The sequence below is a fragment of the Carassius gibelio genome, chromosome B21 (assembly GCF_023724105.1).
Source record: "Carassius gibelio isolate Cgi1373 ecotype wild population from Czech Republic chromosome B21, carGib1.2-hapl.c, whole genome shotgun sequence".
In the NCBI taxonomy this organism is placed as follows: Eukaryota; Metazoa; Chordata; class Actinopteri; order Cypriniformes; family Cyprinidae; genus Carassius; species Carassius gibelio.
The window spans coordinates 8900921-8918400 of NC_068416.1; the positions used below are offsets into that span (position 1 = coordinate 8900921).

At 35.7% G+C, this 17480-nt stretch overlaps 1 protein-coding gene across 2 annotated transcripts in view; it reads right to left on the reverse strand.

Annotated features, from left to right (window-relative positions):
* Window positions 1-1761: 1761 nt before the first annotated feature.
* The window catches only part of nsg2 (neuronal vesicle trafficking associated 2), a 42623-nt gene continuing 26904 nt past the window's right edge, over window positions 1762-17480 (reverse strand). For both annotated transcript variants that reach the window (XM_052587385.1, XM_052587384.1), the window contains 2 exons: window positions 3707-3817; window positions 1762-2908 (listed from right to left, as the gene is read on the reverse strand). In XM_052587385.1, coding sequence (XP_052443345.1) covers window positions 2717-2908; window positions 3707-3817 — 303 coding nt within the window. In that variant the 3' untranslated portion in view covers window positions 1762-2716. The remainder of the gene's footprint in view (window positions 2909-3706; window positions 3818-17480) is intronic.

Genomic DNA, 17480 nt, shown 5'->3' on the forward strand with positions numbered 1-17480 from the left:
CGTTCATTTTTACTATTAAGGGACAAATAAAGGGGCAAATAAAGACTGACCTGTGTTGTACAAATCTGTGTTTTCTTTTTGAGAATATGATGCTTACCTTGAAAGGCAGCTTCAGACAGCCTGCCTGAGCCTAGTCTGTTCTGATGGGTTTTAGAAGGGTTTGAGGTATTTGCAGTTCAGCCAAAATGGGAGACCATGCAGCTGTTTTGAAGTTGTGTGATCTTATTAGCTCACTGCTCTTTGTGGGATTTTTTGTCTTTGACTTAATTTTTTCACCAGCACAGAGAGGGCTAGATCTACCTTATACTTTGAGAAAATCCTCTTAAATCTAAAACCTCAGATGGATTTGCAAATGTCCTTAAGTGTCATATCCGATCAATGATAAAACAAGTTCAAAGGATCTTTTGAAAATCATTCTCACAGATCTGGTTCTTGTCAAGTACAGTGCAGTTTAATATAGGCTTTTGAATTAATGGCAGAAAATGTTATTGCTCATATGTTGCTCTTTCATAACTCACCAGACTTAATTGAGTACAATTTCATCTGTATTGTTTCTCTGAACTCCTTAGGGGACTTGAAATAAACATTCAAGCTTGTTTTTTAAGCTACTCTACACTTCACCAGTGCACGTTATTAAAAAAATATATACATAGAATAATAAAAAAATAGAAAAAATATGATGGCACAAATCACGAGCCACCCTGCATTTTTTAATTATAAAAAAAAATACCAGTGAATATTATGTTTGACCCAGAACTGTATTTCACTGAGGAATTCAATTTCTTTTAAATGCTGTTGTGTTGACTTTCAGCAAAAGTATTAATTTACTCATTTTAATATTGCTTTTGTCTAGTAACAAATAAACAAATAAACATCTTCCGTTTCTTAAAAATTATACTCACTATATTTTTTATCCAAATGCTCATTATTTAGTTGATTACAGAATCAGTGCACCCATGGCAGTTGTTTATCGATCTGTATCTTGACTTTCAGGATGCGGCTCAGTCTTCTCAGCACGAGAGAATGTGAGGTGAAGGAGAGCTGTGAACACACGAGATGAACAGGGTTGCTAATTAGCCAAGCAGAAATAAACCAGCTGTCAGTCTAATGTGCGACTGCTGTGCTTCACTCATATGAGACTCTAATCCACCCAGGAGAGAGAACTGTTATCATTTTGAGTCAACTGACAGATTCACCAAGTCATCGGACATTGTTTAATTTAGCCAAATGTTGTATTTTTTCATTATTGCTGTGTTGCTATTATGGTTAATACATTATTCAGGTATCAGTTCATTAATTCACATAATTCATTATGACAAAAAAGTCATTATGACAACAAATATCATTATTTTTTTTTCTTTCTTTCTTTTTCTTTCATCTGTATAATTTGTTAACTTTATCAGTTAATATGGTGTTTTTTTAATGATCTGGTCTTACTGAGTTTCATGATACTTCATGTTCATTTAATGCAATTAAATAAAACGGTCCATTCGCCAAGGGACCCCCTCAAGTACGGGGCCCGGTGTGACCACACCTGTTGCAACCCTCTAAGGACGGCCCTGGTGAGAGACAAAGAGATATCAGGGCAAAGACACTGAAAATGTAAATGGGAGTGAAGGTGCAGTTCAGGAGAGATCTTTTCATTATTCTGCATGTCAACAGCCTAAGGATTTTTCATGTGATGGTCATACAAAAAATAGGATTGTCTGTGTTTTAGAATTAGTTTGGGTGTATAGGATGGCAGGAGCCAAAAGACAACAATTGAACACGTTGTATATCTTTATTATTTTGAACCTAAAGGATACACAATCAAAAATACTCAAGGCTTTGCTACATCTAACTAACAACAGCACAAGATTTCAAAAATCCATTTTTTTTTCTGACAACGAATATAAAAATGGAAAAAGAGCAGACTAGTGACCAAACATAGCAGAAAATCAAGCTTTGGCAGGAATTCAGATGAGACATTTCACCAAATCATCTCAAGAGTCCAAGGTTTCGCCTCTGGTTAAATGCAAGCATAGACGCCAGCTAAAGCAAGTCGCAAAGCTCTAAACACCTCCATCCATTGAGAAACCGTGAGAATATTACAATGTGTCTGACAAACATACACACCATGGGTAATTGCTCTCATGAGTTATTTACATCGAGGTTCAAAGTAGGAACCATAACATTCTGTACATTTACAATATGTTCTTTTGCCATTTTATTTTTGGCCTATATCAATATTTCAATAATATGTTGTAACAGGTGGTACATAAAAATTAGTCTAACAAGTAGGGTGTCTGTTTTCATATTCTAATGTGAGAGCATGTATGTATATTTTCTGCTGTTTCAGAAGTAAAAGCACAAAACTCTCTGTTTTATCATGCCTTTCAAGATTGTTGTTACCTAACTACAATAAGGGGCGTATGGATATTCTGTTTCCATAATGGGTCATTGACACTCACAGACATTGTGGGGAAACCTCTTGACAAGATAGCAGAGTCATGCCTTTGTACAAACAATTGTTGAGTATTAAATACAAAAAAAAGGTACAACAAAAATAATTAATAATAAATAATAATAAAAAAATTAAATAAAGATTAAAACTACGCAGCTAAAAAATTAAACACTGGACATGAACGAAACAAATGAGCCGTTGGAAATATTGGGGGATTAGGGAATTGCATGATGAAGGATGATGACAAATCTTTAAAAAGCAGCATGGAAAATCTCATTGGCTATCTGTGTTGGGAGGCTTGACATCATGTTGGGCACCTCCAGCGGGAAGCCATGGAGAAACGGAGCGGGAGGTGGTCTGCTTGGCCATGCTGTAGTGGCTGATGACGGTGTAAAAGCGGCCACGGCTGTTGGCATCCTGGGCGGTGTAGTAGGCCTCCAGTGAGGCAGGGATGCAGCGCTTGTGCTGTTGGAAAAAAATAGAAATATGCAACATTAGAGCTATGAATTGTGACTCCAAATTTATCATCAGCATAAGAACAAGATTATCATTTAAATGCTTCAATGGGACAAATGTGCATCAAGCATATTGCTATTATTCTGTCATCATAGATTAATGTACTAATCATTTAAGAAAGTATATCAAGTGTCTTTATATGTGTTTTCATAATAACTTCATGTGTGTTTGAAATAGTGTTAATATGTGTTTCAATTACATTAAACTAAAATATACTTATTTCCATTTAAAATTGTATGTCATGATTTTATGTACATTTATAATTACACATCTGTAATGACAAAGATGCAATTAACTAAAAAATATATATAACTTTAAGTGTAACATTCAGTAACACTTTAGTTAAATCATAATCAAGAATGACACTGAAACACGATTTAAAATGAACTTTAAATAAAAAATAATAATTTGACTATCACAGAGTGCACTTATAGTTACAAAAGTGTACAAAGTGGTCTTTTAGTCAAAGCTTTTTTTTGGCCTTTAATATTATGAAATTTTGTCTAAAAACAAAGTGAGCATAAATATGATTTTGAATAACTATGAATTTTACAGCACTATATATTTACAGTATTTCTCTACGTAACTGCATTTATACATAACATCTGACAGTAGGATTATTCTTATTTTTAGTCAAATTAAACAACCATTACAGAGAGAATTTAATTTTAATTGTATACACTGTTTAAATGGTTTATTTAATGAAGAACACGAAGAAATTGAGACATTTTGTGTTCATCTATTTACCTTATACACAAAGCCATCAGGGCAGGTGTGGTCATAGGTAAACGCTTTGTACACCACCAGAAACACTATGCAGGCCAGAAAGGCCAAGGCCAGTATGATTAGGATGGTCACCTGTGTGTGGAGAAAAAAAAAAAACACAAAGTTCATTACTGTGCCCTTTTAACTATTCTAGGAGTCTTTAAGCTTGGCACTTTACTTGTAGCTCAAACTGTAGACCATGCCAAGGTCATGAGGGAAAAACAAGAAATGCAATGCAAGTCACTTTGTAATAAAGCATTTGCCAAATGCATTAATCTAGATCAAATGGTCAAAACCTTGTACATTGCAAAGATAGTTGTTCAAAATGCACCTGAAAATAAGTTTTAAATAACAAGTGAGTCTAACTTCTCAAGTGAATTTATCTTTGTTTAAATTTAGTGAAAATAAATTTAGAAATTAAAATTTAGTAACCGCAACTGTTCGATGTCCAATGTTTAAAAGTCATAAGAAATATTTCTGTTTATATTTTGCAAAGTTGGAATGCATGATACCCTCATGAAAGATACAGTGGACATTTATGTTGTTCTCACTTATTATTAATGAATTCAAAAGTGTGCCATACATCAACACTGCATAGGTGTCAATTATGAAACAGAGGCAAAATAACTTCAAATTGCTAAACGGTCAGATGGTGACAATAGTGTGATCACACATTTATTCCAATCACTGCCTTCTTCAAGTACATTCACCTCACAGGATGCAGTTCAATCTGTCACACTACATTTGTCTCGATAAAGCAGCTTAAACATTAAATCTATGTGGTCCAATCTAGAAATCCCAGGCTTAAAGAAGCCATTTCTCAACCAGACCAGACTAATTTGTCAGGGGCAATTAGTTCTGTAAAAATTCAGGCCACTTTTAGCTTTTAAGTCTAAGAAACAGCAAATTAATGTTTTTGAGGACTGACTAATTAGAATTATGTGAATGGAAATGAAAGATAAATGACAGAAAACCAGCTGACATCTAAATATTTCAGATATCTCCAAGATACTGAAAAATGCATGTGCTGTCAAAAAAGTGCTGCAACACTTCCGCTAAATTAATATTAAAAAAACTGCCATCTTGTATCAAAATTACAATTAACAGCTAAAACCACAGCACCATGGACACTATTTTTGTGTCACTAGTATAGCTGATTTTAAGAAAACAGAGGTGGTTATCACTGAACTCGATGTGTGAGAGTGAATATCAGATTAATGGAAATGTTTCTACAGATATTGTGGTTCTGAACTGGATGGCACCAGATACAAAGGTTTTTCTAAGATACAGTACGTAATTTTTGACAAAATCTAAGGCATACACACACATATATAAATCATAAATTCAACTCAACAGCAAAACTATTGCTGTGTATTGCTACACTGGCAGATTTGTTTTTCACTATTTTTAAGAAGCCGTAAGACAAATTACATAATTTAGAAATTGGGAACTAGGATCCAAGGCAATAAAATAAAATGATAGTGTTTAGAAAGATGACGTTGAAAGAAGTTGCAGAATCCATCTGAAATAAGTGTTGAGAGAAATATTTCATAAAAGCTGCAGTCCGTAACTTTTTTTTTTTTTTTTTTTTTTATTATCCAACATCAATATTTGAGGAAGTACATAACCAGTCAGTGTCCAAAACTATTTCCTTAATATAGCCCATTTCAAAATGGTTAGCTTATAATAATGTTTTATAATTTGAGTGGTACGGACAGGTAGGTTTTCTAGAATAATTAAATGTATCATTTTGATGGCAGATTGTAATCGAGAATGGACTATGTATTTATGAAACACGTGAATAAAATTTAATTATATTGCAGTTTTAAATGTGATTCTATTACAGATAGCTTGGGATAACACAATATTTGTATATTAAAGACAGCCAGTTCAAAAGGGAGCATAATATGCTTTTTGAGTTAAAAGAATTTCTTAATATGAAATTTGAATGGTATGACAATTAGACATTAAACTGCACAGAAATTGAAATCTACATGCTAATGCACACTATAGGCAATGCTGATGTCGTTAACATTAATAATTAGAGAATAAAGTATAACAATAATAATAATTTGCATTGTTTGATTTTATATGAGCTAATCAAACTCAAGAAGCACTGTCTGACAGTGCCTGTCAATCACTCAACTGACTGACGCAAGAGCCAGAAAGTGACAGGAGGCGTAAGTAGACCAACTGGAGCAACTTGAAGGGAGGGCCCCGAAGGCCCTAAGGACTGTGGCTGAGTACCATGTCTGCACAGTATGAGGACGAGGTGGATTCGATCTCCAAGCTCGACTCAAGAACTTAATGACTAGGTTTAGTGTGTGAAAAATAGGTGTTTAATTTGAAATTGAAAAACTGTAACACAGCCAAACAAAGATCATTCTTATTTTTTTTAATTATTATAAAAAAAAAACATAAGGATCAGAATCAGAAATTAGAATTTAGTAACCGCAACTGTTCGATCTCCAATATTTAAAAGTCAAAAGAAATATTTCTGTTTATATTTTATATTTCTGTTTTTAAGTTCGAAGAATGATACTCTCATTGAAGGATACAGTACACATTTGTGTTGTTCTCACATATTACAAATTAATTAAAAATTGTGCCATACATCAACACTAATGGGTGTCAATTATGAAACAGAGGCAAAACAACTTCCAATTTCAAACTCTCTGATGGTTCTTTAAACCTCTGCAAAGGTAAAGACATAACTGGGGCAAAACGGTCAGATGGTGACAATAGTGTGATCACACATTTTTTCAAATCACTGTCATCTTCAAGTACATTCACCTCACAGGATGCAGTTCAATCTGTCACACTACATTTGTCTCGATAAAGCAGCTTATACAATATATCTATGTGGTCCAATCTAGAAATCCCAGGCTTAAAGAAGCCATTTATCAACCAGACCAGACTAATTTGTCAGGGGCGATTAGCTCTGTAAAAATTCAGGCCACTTTTAGCTTTTTAGTCCAAGAAACAGCAAATGGATGTTTTTGAGGACTGACTAATTATAATTAAGTTAATGGGAATGAAAGATAAACGAGAGAAAACCAGCTGACATTTAAATATTTCTGATCTCTCCAAGATACTGAAAAATGCCTGTCAGAAAAGTGTTGCAACACTTTCTCTAAATTAATAAAAAAAACTGCCATCTCCTCAAGAATTTTATGACTACGTTTAGATGCTCCATTTGGCTAAGCAGCAGCGACCTGTGAGCAAGAAGTTCCTGCTTTGGCTGATCTGGCTAACACAAGACCATCATCATGGTAAATTATTATGCGGATTACCATCTGCCTCAGAGGGGAAAGAGCCACGTCCACGCATTTCGTAAAAGTGTGCAAGGACAGAGACAACGCAAAGGACAGGACTGTATATTGATAAGGTATCCCCTTGAATGTTTTCTATGGAAAGGTCTGTGATGAGGGGCTATCTGTATGCGAAATTAAGCCTCTTTTAGATCCACCAATAAAAAACAGTTCGGGGGACAGCACTGTTTTCATGTTGTAGTGTGGTCTGTGGAAACAGAGGCTTTTGAAAACGATAAAGCATGTTTAGCCCTGTAAAACATTGTACCAATAGACATGATTATAACAGTAACGTTAATAACAGTTATGTGCTATTCACTTTCAAGCGGTTTCTAAAGATATTTACTTTGCATGCTTTTCGTATTACAGTCCTGAGAAGAGAACAGAAATTTTATTCACACTTGCTGTGACATGAGGGTAGTTGTGTTTTAGATAAATTCTGAGTGACCACACAAGTAAATGGTGAAATATGTCCCTAAATAAATTGGTCCTGCCAGAATAATTGCATGCAACTTATGTCTGTATCATCTAAGTGAGGTTTAAACATGCAGGGTAAGGCAAATGTAATGTCTTCAGACATTTCAGTGTGGATGAAGACTAGGGTTAGGAGTCAAAAATGGCATCGGTCATTCAACAGAATTACGCCATAACGTTGTTTAACAAAATTTAGCCGCAAAACTTGCATTTAGCGTCTTCACCTGAAAATGTATTGATTTACAACACTGCACCGCTAGTGGAGGCAGCCTCAAACTGCGCTGCGGCCAGGAAAAGCCGCGGTGAAAAGCCTGAGCCGCGGCGGGAAGCGAGAGAGGCTTGCTATGGTGAGAACTGGGGTGCGGCCCAGTATCTGATGCCCTCCTCCCAAATCGTGTTACTAAAACATAATTTTAAGATAGAATTTTCTCTCCCTTTAAAGGCATCAAAACTTAGGCCAGACTTGTCTTTCGTGCAGAGAAGTTAGGCCTGGAAAAATTTAAACCACCATCGTATAGATCCCAGCCCACTAGTATGTAGGTAGTACTGCAGGGCTTGGATGGATGCACTGCATGGGACTTCTATCCCAGGGTACACCTTGTTTAAGTGGCAGGGGGCAGAGCTCTTCACAAGCCGACCAGTCAAAGTTGAGATTCTCCATGGCTTTCATGAGGATGCAAATCATCTCGCTGTCCATGCTGGCCTGTGCTGAAATCCGGAGAAGGAAGGTTGCCGGGGTCCTCACCAGTAAATGCCCACTCCTGTGCATCTGAAGCTGTCAGCGACATGGAGTCACCAGCGACAGCTTCTTCCTCTGATCTGCCGAAGGAAATCAAGCAGTTCACAGCAGATGAGAGGTGCTGATCCTCATGTACAAAATACACTGGCAAGTCAAGGCATTGTTGGGAAAGTGAAGCACACAGAATTTATGCTGGTGTGAGATCACTCATGCCCAATAAATCAGTGGCATTGCCATGGCTGTTTATTCCTACAAATCTACTGGGAGGGAAGAAACAGAAAAGTGGACAGGGGAGGACCGTTTTCATTAAAGAAGGTGTTCAGGAATCGAAGTGGTGTGAGACTCATGCTCTCGAAAGTGAGAACAGTCTGTCCAGGTGAGCGCAGCTTCAGTGTGAGCACTGCCCAGGCAAGCGACACGTTCACTGTGCCACATTCAGTCGTGCATGGGTTCCTGTCATGAAATAGTCCATCTGCCATCAGTGGTTCAATTTGAATTTTATGAAGTGACAGATACATTTCTACATTCATTGACACTGATTTGAATGAAAACAACGCATCCGTGTGGAGCGGCTGACACAGAACTGCATATGCTGTTTGCGTTCAGGGGATATTCTCCAGAATGGCCGAGATGAATTGTTGAAAAAAGTTGTTCTTTTTGTTTTCTTTGCGTACAAAATGTATTCTTGTCACTTCACTCAGTCTAAAGCGATACTAAACTGCAGTGGAAACCAAGCCAAGCTATGCAGTGCCATACAGAGCCGTGCCGAGCTGAGACGTACAATGCAGTGGAAAAGTGCCATAAGTGGTGGGACTAGTGTCAAAATGGCTGTGTGCCTTTCACACTCTGAGTGGCATCTAGATTTGAACCACTTTAGTGTTGCAGGCCAGCCTGGGACATTTTCAAAAAAGTTATTTATTTATTTTATTATTATTACTTTTTGCTTGAAATTTGGCTATGGTTTGATGGGGAAAGTCTTTAATTGTATTTTTTTTCAGTCTGAGCCCCTGCTGTTGTTTGCAGGATTATTATTAATTATTCATTATTTTTGCATATTATTAATGCTGTCTTCACAGATTTTTTTTTTTTCCTTCCCCATCCACAATAAAAGAAAGATAGGGAGCCACAAAAAAGCATTCTGGCAAATCAAATCCAGGTGGACAGGGAACAGAATTGGCATAAAATTAGGTCATTCTGACTTAAATGTCAATGTGTTTGTGGCACACAAGCGTACCACCATCTGCTTTCATGTTTGTCACCCCCACACAGTTTATTCATCATTATTGTGCCCTACTGATGAGCCTCAAGGTTGTAGGGTGTTTTGTTGTTGTTTTTCTTGGTCCCCAGTGTTGTTTTTTGGGGTCAGATTAATCTATGTCCAGAAAACCATAATCCCCAGGGTGGATTTATTCAATAGCTCTTCTCTGGAGTGCTGGGGGTATTAATGCTTAATGCTGATTCTGCATGTACTATAGAAGCTACAGACTTTTTATTATAAATAAAATGATAACATGCAAAGATGTACAGAAATTACAGATGTAAGGATACACTGAGCTTTTAAATATGTCTAAAAGCTCAGTGTATCCTTACATCTGCCACTTGAATGTTCTGCAGTTCAGGTCATAATTTGCCAGCCTCTGTGACTCCATGTTTGAAAGAGTTTTTCCTTGTTAGAACCTTGCTAATGGTTTTCATTGTTCCCCCAAGATACATTTATAATTACCATAATTATGGCACAATTTAATTTACTTCTTGTCTATTAGGCACTGTATTCTGATACACAAGGCCAGGACTGATTTTTTGCTGCTTATAATATGTCTGGCACTTGTTTACTAGCTTTGCTAACTGAATAAGCCATGGCTATATATAAAGAGCTTAACTGGAGTGTTTCAAGGACAGTCTAAATAACATGTTCTTGCTGAAAATGAGTTCAAATGAACTTCTAAGTTATACTTTTTAGAAAAAGAAGTATACTGAGGCCTATACACTGCTATTTTATTTATATTAATCTATATTTACCAGTTAAAAAACCATATTTTTTTATGGAAGAGACAGATTGTGAACATGTTTTTCAAAGCCACATAATTTTATGCTGTAGCCATGTCAGGAATACTACTATATTAATTTGAGAACACAATCTTAATTTGTCAGAAGCATATTTACATGCTGAATGAACAAATCTGTCTACTCTTGGACACATTTTCACGTCTCACTTGCTTCCAGGTACTTCTGGTCATTAGGGTCCACCATTTCACTACACAATGGATGCTTTTTTGTCCAGGTCCACATACAGTATAGCTTATGCTAAACAATGGAACCAAATTATTTGTGGAATGGCTGACTAACCACTGACAACTCCTCTAATGGTGATGAATAATAGTTTTATAGTGTTATTGCCACTGTTATTTATATAAAAGAAAAGAAAATTATTTAAAAAATGTGACTTTAAGATCCTGTAAAGAGAAAATTATACCTCACTCTCCCCTTTTTACAGAAACAATGAAAGGGTATAAAAATTTTGCCTCTTCATTCAAGTGTTTGGTTCACGCATGTACATATCAGCGGCTCCTTGTTGTTCAGTCTGAGGTGGAACTGAGAGAGTTTGACTCCTAACCCTAGGGTTGTGGTTTTGAGTCTCGGGCTGACAATACCATGACTTAGGTGCCCTTGAGCAAGGCACTGAACCCCCAACTGCTCCCCGGGCACTGCTGCATAAATGGCTGCTCACTGCTCTGGGTGTATGTTCATTGCTGTGTGTGTGCACTTTGGATGGGTTAAATTCTGATTATGGGTTACCATACTTGGCTGAATGTAACGTCACTTCACTTACCTCAGTTCAGTAAATACCAGGATCATATACGACAGAATTTTGGCTCATTTCAAGTCATAGTGACTACCAGAGACATACAGTACAAAAGTGAATTGTGACCGAGTAACTTGTAGATTTTTGCTAGTCGAGCTGTTGACTGTTTCAGATGGTTAAGTTCAATTTGGTGAAATAGTTAAAAAATTTTCATTTGCAAACCAAACATCACTCTAGAACATTTGCCTGAGGCTCTGGATTACAGGTAATAATGTTGCAAATAATGTTCAGTTTCTTGCACAGACCGACTGTTTCACTTTATAAGACATCAATATATTTTCAGGGGTATTTAGTTTGTGTTCTTTGATATGTTTTTTTATTCTCAAAAATAGGCAGCTGCTGACTTGCATTTTATGAATCACCAAGGACCACAGTTTCAGCTAAAGATTTTCTTTACTGTTCTATTCAAAAAAAGAAATCAATTAAATTTAATTACGGTTGAAGTGTTAAGCTTCATAAAATTACGGTTCAACCGTCACATGGACTACTTTAATAATGTCCTTACTACTTTTCATGGCCTTGAACTTTGTAGTTGCAGTGCTGTCTATGCAGGGTCAGAAAGCTCCCAGACTTAATCAAAAATATCTCAATTTGTGTTTCAAAGATAAACTAAGGTCTTATGGGTTTGGAATGACATGAGGGTGAGTAATTAATGACATTATTTTAATTTTTGGGTGAATATTTCTTTAAGCACACTTCTTTTTCACAAGGTGATTTAACCTATGAATCCTGTAAAATGCATTCACTGGCTCTGACCTTATAGGGACCCTAACACTTAAACCAGGCTCTTCGGAAATATGTGCCTGTGGCAATGTTTCTACAGCTCTAACATTACATACCTGCAGTTTTGTGGCAGTTTCACAAGTGCCGTGCCATACTTTGTTAGCTACCGAGCAAACCTACTGCATTAAAAAAATAACATACACATAAAGCTGTATATGTGAAACAAACATTTAAAAGTATCAGTTTTCCAATCTCACAGCATGTAAAAATAGTTTTTAAACCATAACATAATAGTGTGCATCATTGGACTTTCTTAAACAAAACTTTGGCTCTGTAAATCATACTTCGTGTGAAAGTGAATAAAAATTGTCAGAGTTTTACTAACTCTACTGTTCATTATAACTGGAAACTGGAAACTTCATACTTATAGGTAAGTTTTTTGAGTTAAGCAGAAATGTGGGTAGAGGTACATGCTTCCAATTATGAGTCTCTTTGGTGGATGATCCGAACAATGCATTTATTTCCCTTTTAATAGATACAATCAAATGGCTTTCTTGCAACTGCCTTCTGTATTTTTTTTTCTTGTATTTTTTTCTGCATGGGTACAACATCTGAACTTTTTCTCAGCACATAAAGAAGACTTAAGCAAGAAGTTGTCAATTTCCCCCACTGTCAGTGCAGTTTAGTAAAAATAGAATTCTCAAATCTCAAATGTCTTCTTTTTTTTTTTGCAATTAATATAAAAGGAATCTATCTTAGAATCCCTGTGGTTTAATTCTGGAGTACTGTAATTCAATGAGTCTCCCTTGTTTCTGGCATTGTCCTGCTTTCTCTGCAACTGCAACAATCGCCTACAAACACAGCCAGACCACTTTCCACTCCATATGTGTGAGCAGCTCATCCGTCATAATTTCCTCAGGGGTTCTAAGATTCTCAGTTTCATCTACTCTTGCCGCATAACAACGGTGTCCTCAAAGCAGTGTGATACCAGTCAATAAGTAAATCAATGCATCCCTGAGCTTCAGATGACGGAAGACTCATTTTCCCAGGGTAACTCTGTTATGAGATGTGTGCCAAGGCTAACCACAGAGCATTAAAGAAGATATCCAGCTTTTATATTTATTAGATGAACAATACCTTAGACATCTGCTTTCCAAATTACCCACTCCTCCCACCTTGTATTTTTGAGCATCTAAGATTAACAGAGGAAAAGTGCACAGACATTTTAAGAAAAAATTTATATAAAAAAACAGTTGTGGGACTTGTAACTTAAGCTTAATCTGTTTCTAAGCATTTGCTATAGACACACAGCGGTGAAACAGGGTGAGGAGAGGCTTGGGAAAATCCCAGTGATGCATTAGACATCAAGGGAACAAAAAAGACTAGGGAGTTTATTCAGTATTTGTTAAAGGGGTCATATGATGCAATTAAAACTTTTCCTTTCTCTTAGTCTGTAAGTACGTTTTCATATTTAAAGAATTTGCCATTGATGATTCAAACGTGAGTTTTCAGCAGTGTAGAGTAATGCTTAATGTTTTTCATTTCTCCGATCTCAAATACAGACATGGTTTTATGTTTACGCAGCGCGATACGAAATGCAACACGTAAAAAGACAGTATAAGTCATTACAATCAGTAATTATGTCCCCACTGGATGCAACAAATGACTCGTTTGTAATGGGTTTTATTGTTTCTGTCTCTTCGTGCAGGTACACATTATGGCAAGGGGTGTAACATTTTCGACCAATCAGTGTGCACCTCGCTTTTCAGAACAATGAACTTTGTAAAAATCTATCCATTTCAGAAAGGTGGGGCGTAGAGGAGCAACAATAATGTACATTATGTGGAAAATAATGTGTTTTTTCTTTTACCTTAAACCGCAAATAAACACATTGCATTACATCAAATAATGTTCTTTTTAGCAACCTTTAATATAATTATGGCCTAATTACCATGAGTATTATATATTCATAACTGTTTGTGAATAAGCCATAACAATCTTGACAACTATTAACACAGAAACACTGTTTTGTAGTGTGGCTCTCTACACAGCTAGACATCCCTTTCAATTTCATAAAATGAGAAGTGACACAAATGAAAGAATTCTCCTCAGGGGTAGGACAGAAATGTCATGTTCAACTCCAATTACTGTATCTTAATATGAGCCAATTAGGCTGGGACTCTGTGAAGATACTCAAATTGAAGGGGACAAAAGAACAATTTAAAAGACAACCCCTATTTATCGGAGATTCCTTCAGAATGCTTAAGGCAAATGAAAAGAGAGCTTCTGAGAAAGAAAAAAATCCCTTTTATCTTGGAATTCTAAAGACAGGGTTTTTTTTTCTGCAACAGAGGAAACAGCTCTAAGAAATATTAAAACCTGAGAATCTCACAGTATTTGTTCTTTCAGAGTATAAGCTTAGCATTGATTTTCATTTTGGTTGTGCCAGTGTTTGAACACTTGATACTCCTAACAGGAGTAGAAGGGAATTTTTTTAAGCATATTTCATGAAATAATTTTAATGTGAAGCACAGTATGAAAAAAAAAAATATGTAATTAGGTATTTGAAAATGAACTCTGATCAAATTTAGAGAACACTTACAGATACCTCCAAGTTTCTGGTGTTAATCTGGCACCTGGTGCAAATTTACTTAATTACATAATAAACCCTATTTAACTAGCAGCATTGCTCTAATTTTTACTGAGACTGTAAGATGGCGGGCTGTTCTAAGGTAACTGAAACCCTGTGACAGGAGGTTGTCCAGATGAAGGCCAAAGGGATGACTTTTTCAGCCATTGCAACAGAAGTTGGTCATTCCAAATCTGTGATTTCTCTTCAACTAAAGTAGTTCCTTGAAGCTAAGAACACTGAAATAATGAAATGGCCAGCCCAGAGTCCTGGTCCTGACTGAGTCCTGACTGAAAATCTCTGGAAATCCTTGGTGTTTTTTTTTTCTTTGTTTTTTTTTTTAACAGGGAAGTTGTATCTGTCATTCATACTGCAGTGCTAATTTAACTTCCTCTGAAGTGTAGTCTTATTGCGATGTGCTAACTACTTCTCTGATCTAATGTAGAGCTAGAAGGCTTCTGTAAGGGGTAATCAACAATCTGGCAGAATAACAAGACTGCCTCTCCAGGGCCGTGTCTCTCACACCAGTGAGCCTGTGGGCATTTTGGCCATTAGCCCTGCTAACAGTGTGAGCTGAAAGACAGAGAAAGACAGAAAGGAATTGTGCAGCAGGGAGAGCTGCTCCACGATACTAATTGCTCCCCAAGCAACCTATAGGTGCATAGGTAAAAAGGCTTTTTGCTCAAGAGAGGCAACAGTGTCATAGAATAATGTGAACTCATTTTGCTGTGTAGTCAGATACAGTGAAATGTGTGTTTTTGGCACATACAAAAATGACCAGCATTGGCACATTTTTTTGAGCATGTCCTGTAAAGCTGTAGCATAACGAAAATAAATGAAGGCCGTCAAAATGTATGATGTATGATATCATACAATATAATCTATTTTTAATCAAAACTTTCTTTTGATTTTAGAGTGAAATAGGTTTCATTATGATTCATTCTCTCATCTATTACCAGTGCAGGTAATAATGTCTGGTATTTATATACATAATTTATCTGGGTATGGCCTGAATTCCATTAGGATAGCACATACAGGAAGTGTGACTCAAGAAAGTAATTTGCATTTTGTATTTGATCACACTATAATATGGAAACAATCCAGATTCATTAGTCATAGCTCTATGCGAGCTCACTATGTGTTAACATTATGCTGAACTTGCTGATCTGGTGAGTAAAACTCTGTTGCTGAAGTGGAAGTTTTTTGTTTGTTTGTTTTTAAATAAAATAAAAAATGAAAAGCAGGCTGGATTTGAACACATTTTATTGATATCTCTTGACAAAAGAGTGGATTACAGATAAGAGAGATATCATCACTCTTTAAATTGTACTAAACAATTAATCATTGGAGATATATTAAATATATACCTGTTGTCTTGTTTTGAAGGACTTTCATAAAATTGTGAAAACAAAATCATCCATTGCAAAAAGTTGTGGTGTATTTAATTATCTCCATGTCTAGAACAATAAGTTTAATATTAAAACAAAGCAGTTGTCACTTGAAATAATAAGTAATTCAAAAATATATATATATCTATTTCATGTATTATGTTGGTAGGAATGTAGACACTGAAGCAGCTTATATTTAATAAAAAAAAAAGAAAGTGAATGCTTTAATTTAAAAGGCACCTATTGTGCCCCTTTTTACCAGATGTAATATTGGTCTTGGGTGTCCCCAGAATGTGTCTGTGAAGTTTCAGCCCAAAATTCCAAACAGATAAATAATTTATTATAACAGCTGGAAAATGTTTGTCATTTTTGAGATGTGTTTATAAAAAAAAAAAAAAAAGCTGTTTTGGAGTGTATGGCTTTTAATGGAAATGAGCTGCATATTCCCGCCCCATCTCCAGAAGAGGGAGTCACGTATACAGTAAGTCTCTCTGCATTGCATATCTACAGCAATAAACAGCCAGTAGAAGCAACATAACTGTGAACGAGAGCGTGAAAGAGTGCACAAGCATGATGCTGATCAATTAAAAACTCACAAGCACCATCACACTGAACACTGGGGCCCCCCATGGATGTGTGCTGAGCACCCTCCTCTTTACTCTGCTAACCCACAACCAGTGTTAATTTTGACAGCAAATTCAGATTTAGTCTTAGTCTTTTGAATAACACACCATTTAGTTTTAGTCACATTTTAGTCATCTGAAATGTTTTAGTCTTAGTCTAGTTTTAGTCGACTAAATATCATAAGAGTTTTAGTCTTAGTCTAGTCTTAAGTCTTTTAGTCTTAGTCTAGTTTTTTTTTAGTAGAACAAAGTCAACTTAGTTGACTTGACTAAATGTTTCCATCAGTCTGTTATGGAATGGTATTTATAAAATAAACATAAGGCCTGCTCTCAATGAAAAATATACATATGCAATGCATATGACATTCTTTCAAGATGAAGTACTGTATTATTGAAATAGACAACCACCTATATTATATTTGTATTGTATGTTCATTCTATTTCTTTATTTGTGCTATTTACACAAAGTTTACATTTTTTTAAGTTTGTTTTTGTTCATTTAAAATAGCACTGCATAGTCTTCACTGTAAAATAAAATACACAATCAAACCAAAATGTATTCAGACACCTTCAACGTTTCTTACAATATCACAGTTTATTTGCTGTAGTTTAGAAATTGGTAATAAAATATGACAATAACTCAGGGTTAAACTGTGTCAGAACAACAAATTCATCTTGATAATGTCTGATGCAATGGTTAATTTGGTTCAGTCTGTGGTGTGAAAAGGTTGCATTAGAAATTAAAGAAAGAAACACTTAAGCAAAACATGCTCAGGTCCCTAATATATATATATATATATTTTTTTTTGTATTTTTTAGTCACTAGTAAAACAATATAATCTATTCTATCTGATTTTCGGATTGACTTTGGATAAATTCTTGTTAAAACTACAAAGTAATTCAATCAAGAGCAGTGAGTGATTTACTTTCATTTTCATACATTAAAGACACTGACAGCAGAGCTAGTAAATTAGGCGCGGTCACTTTAAGAGACAAATGCATCCAT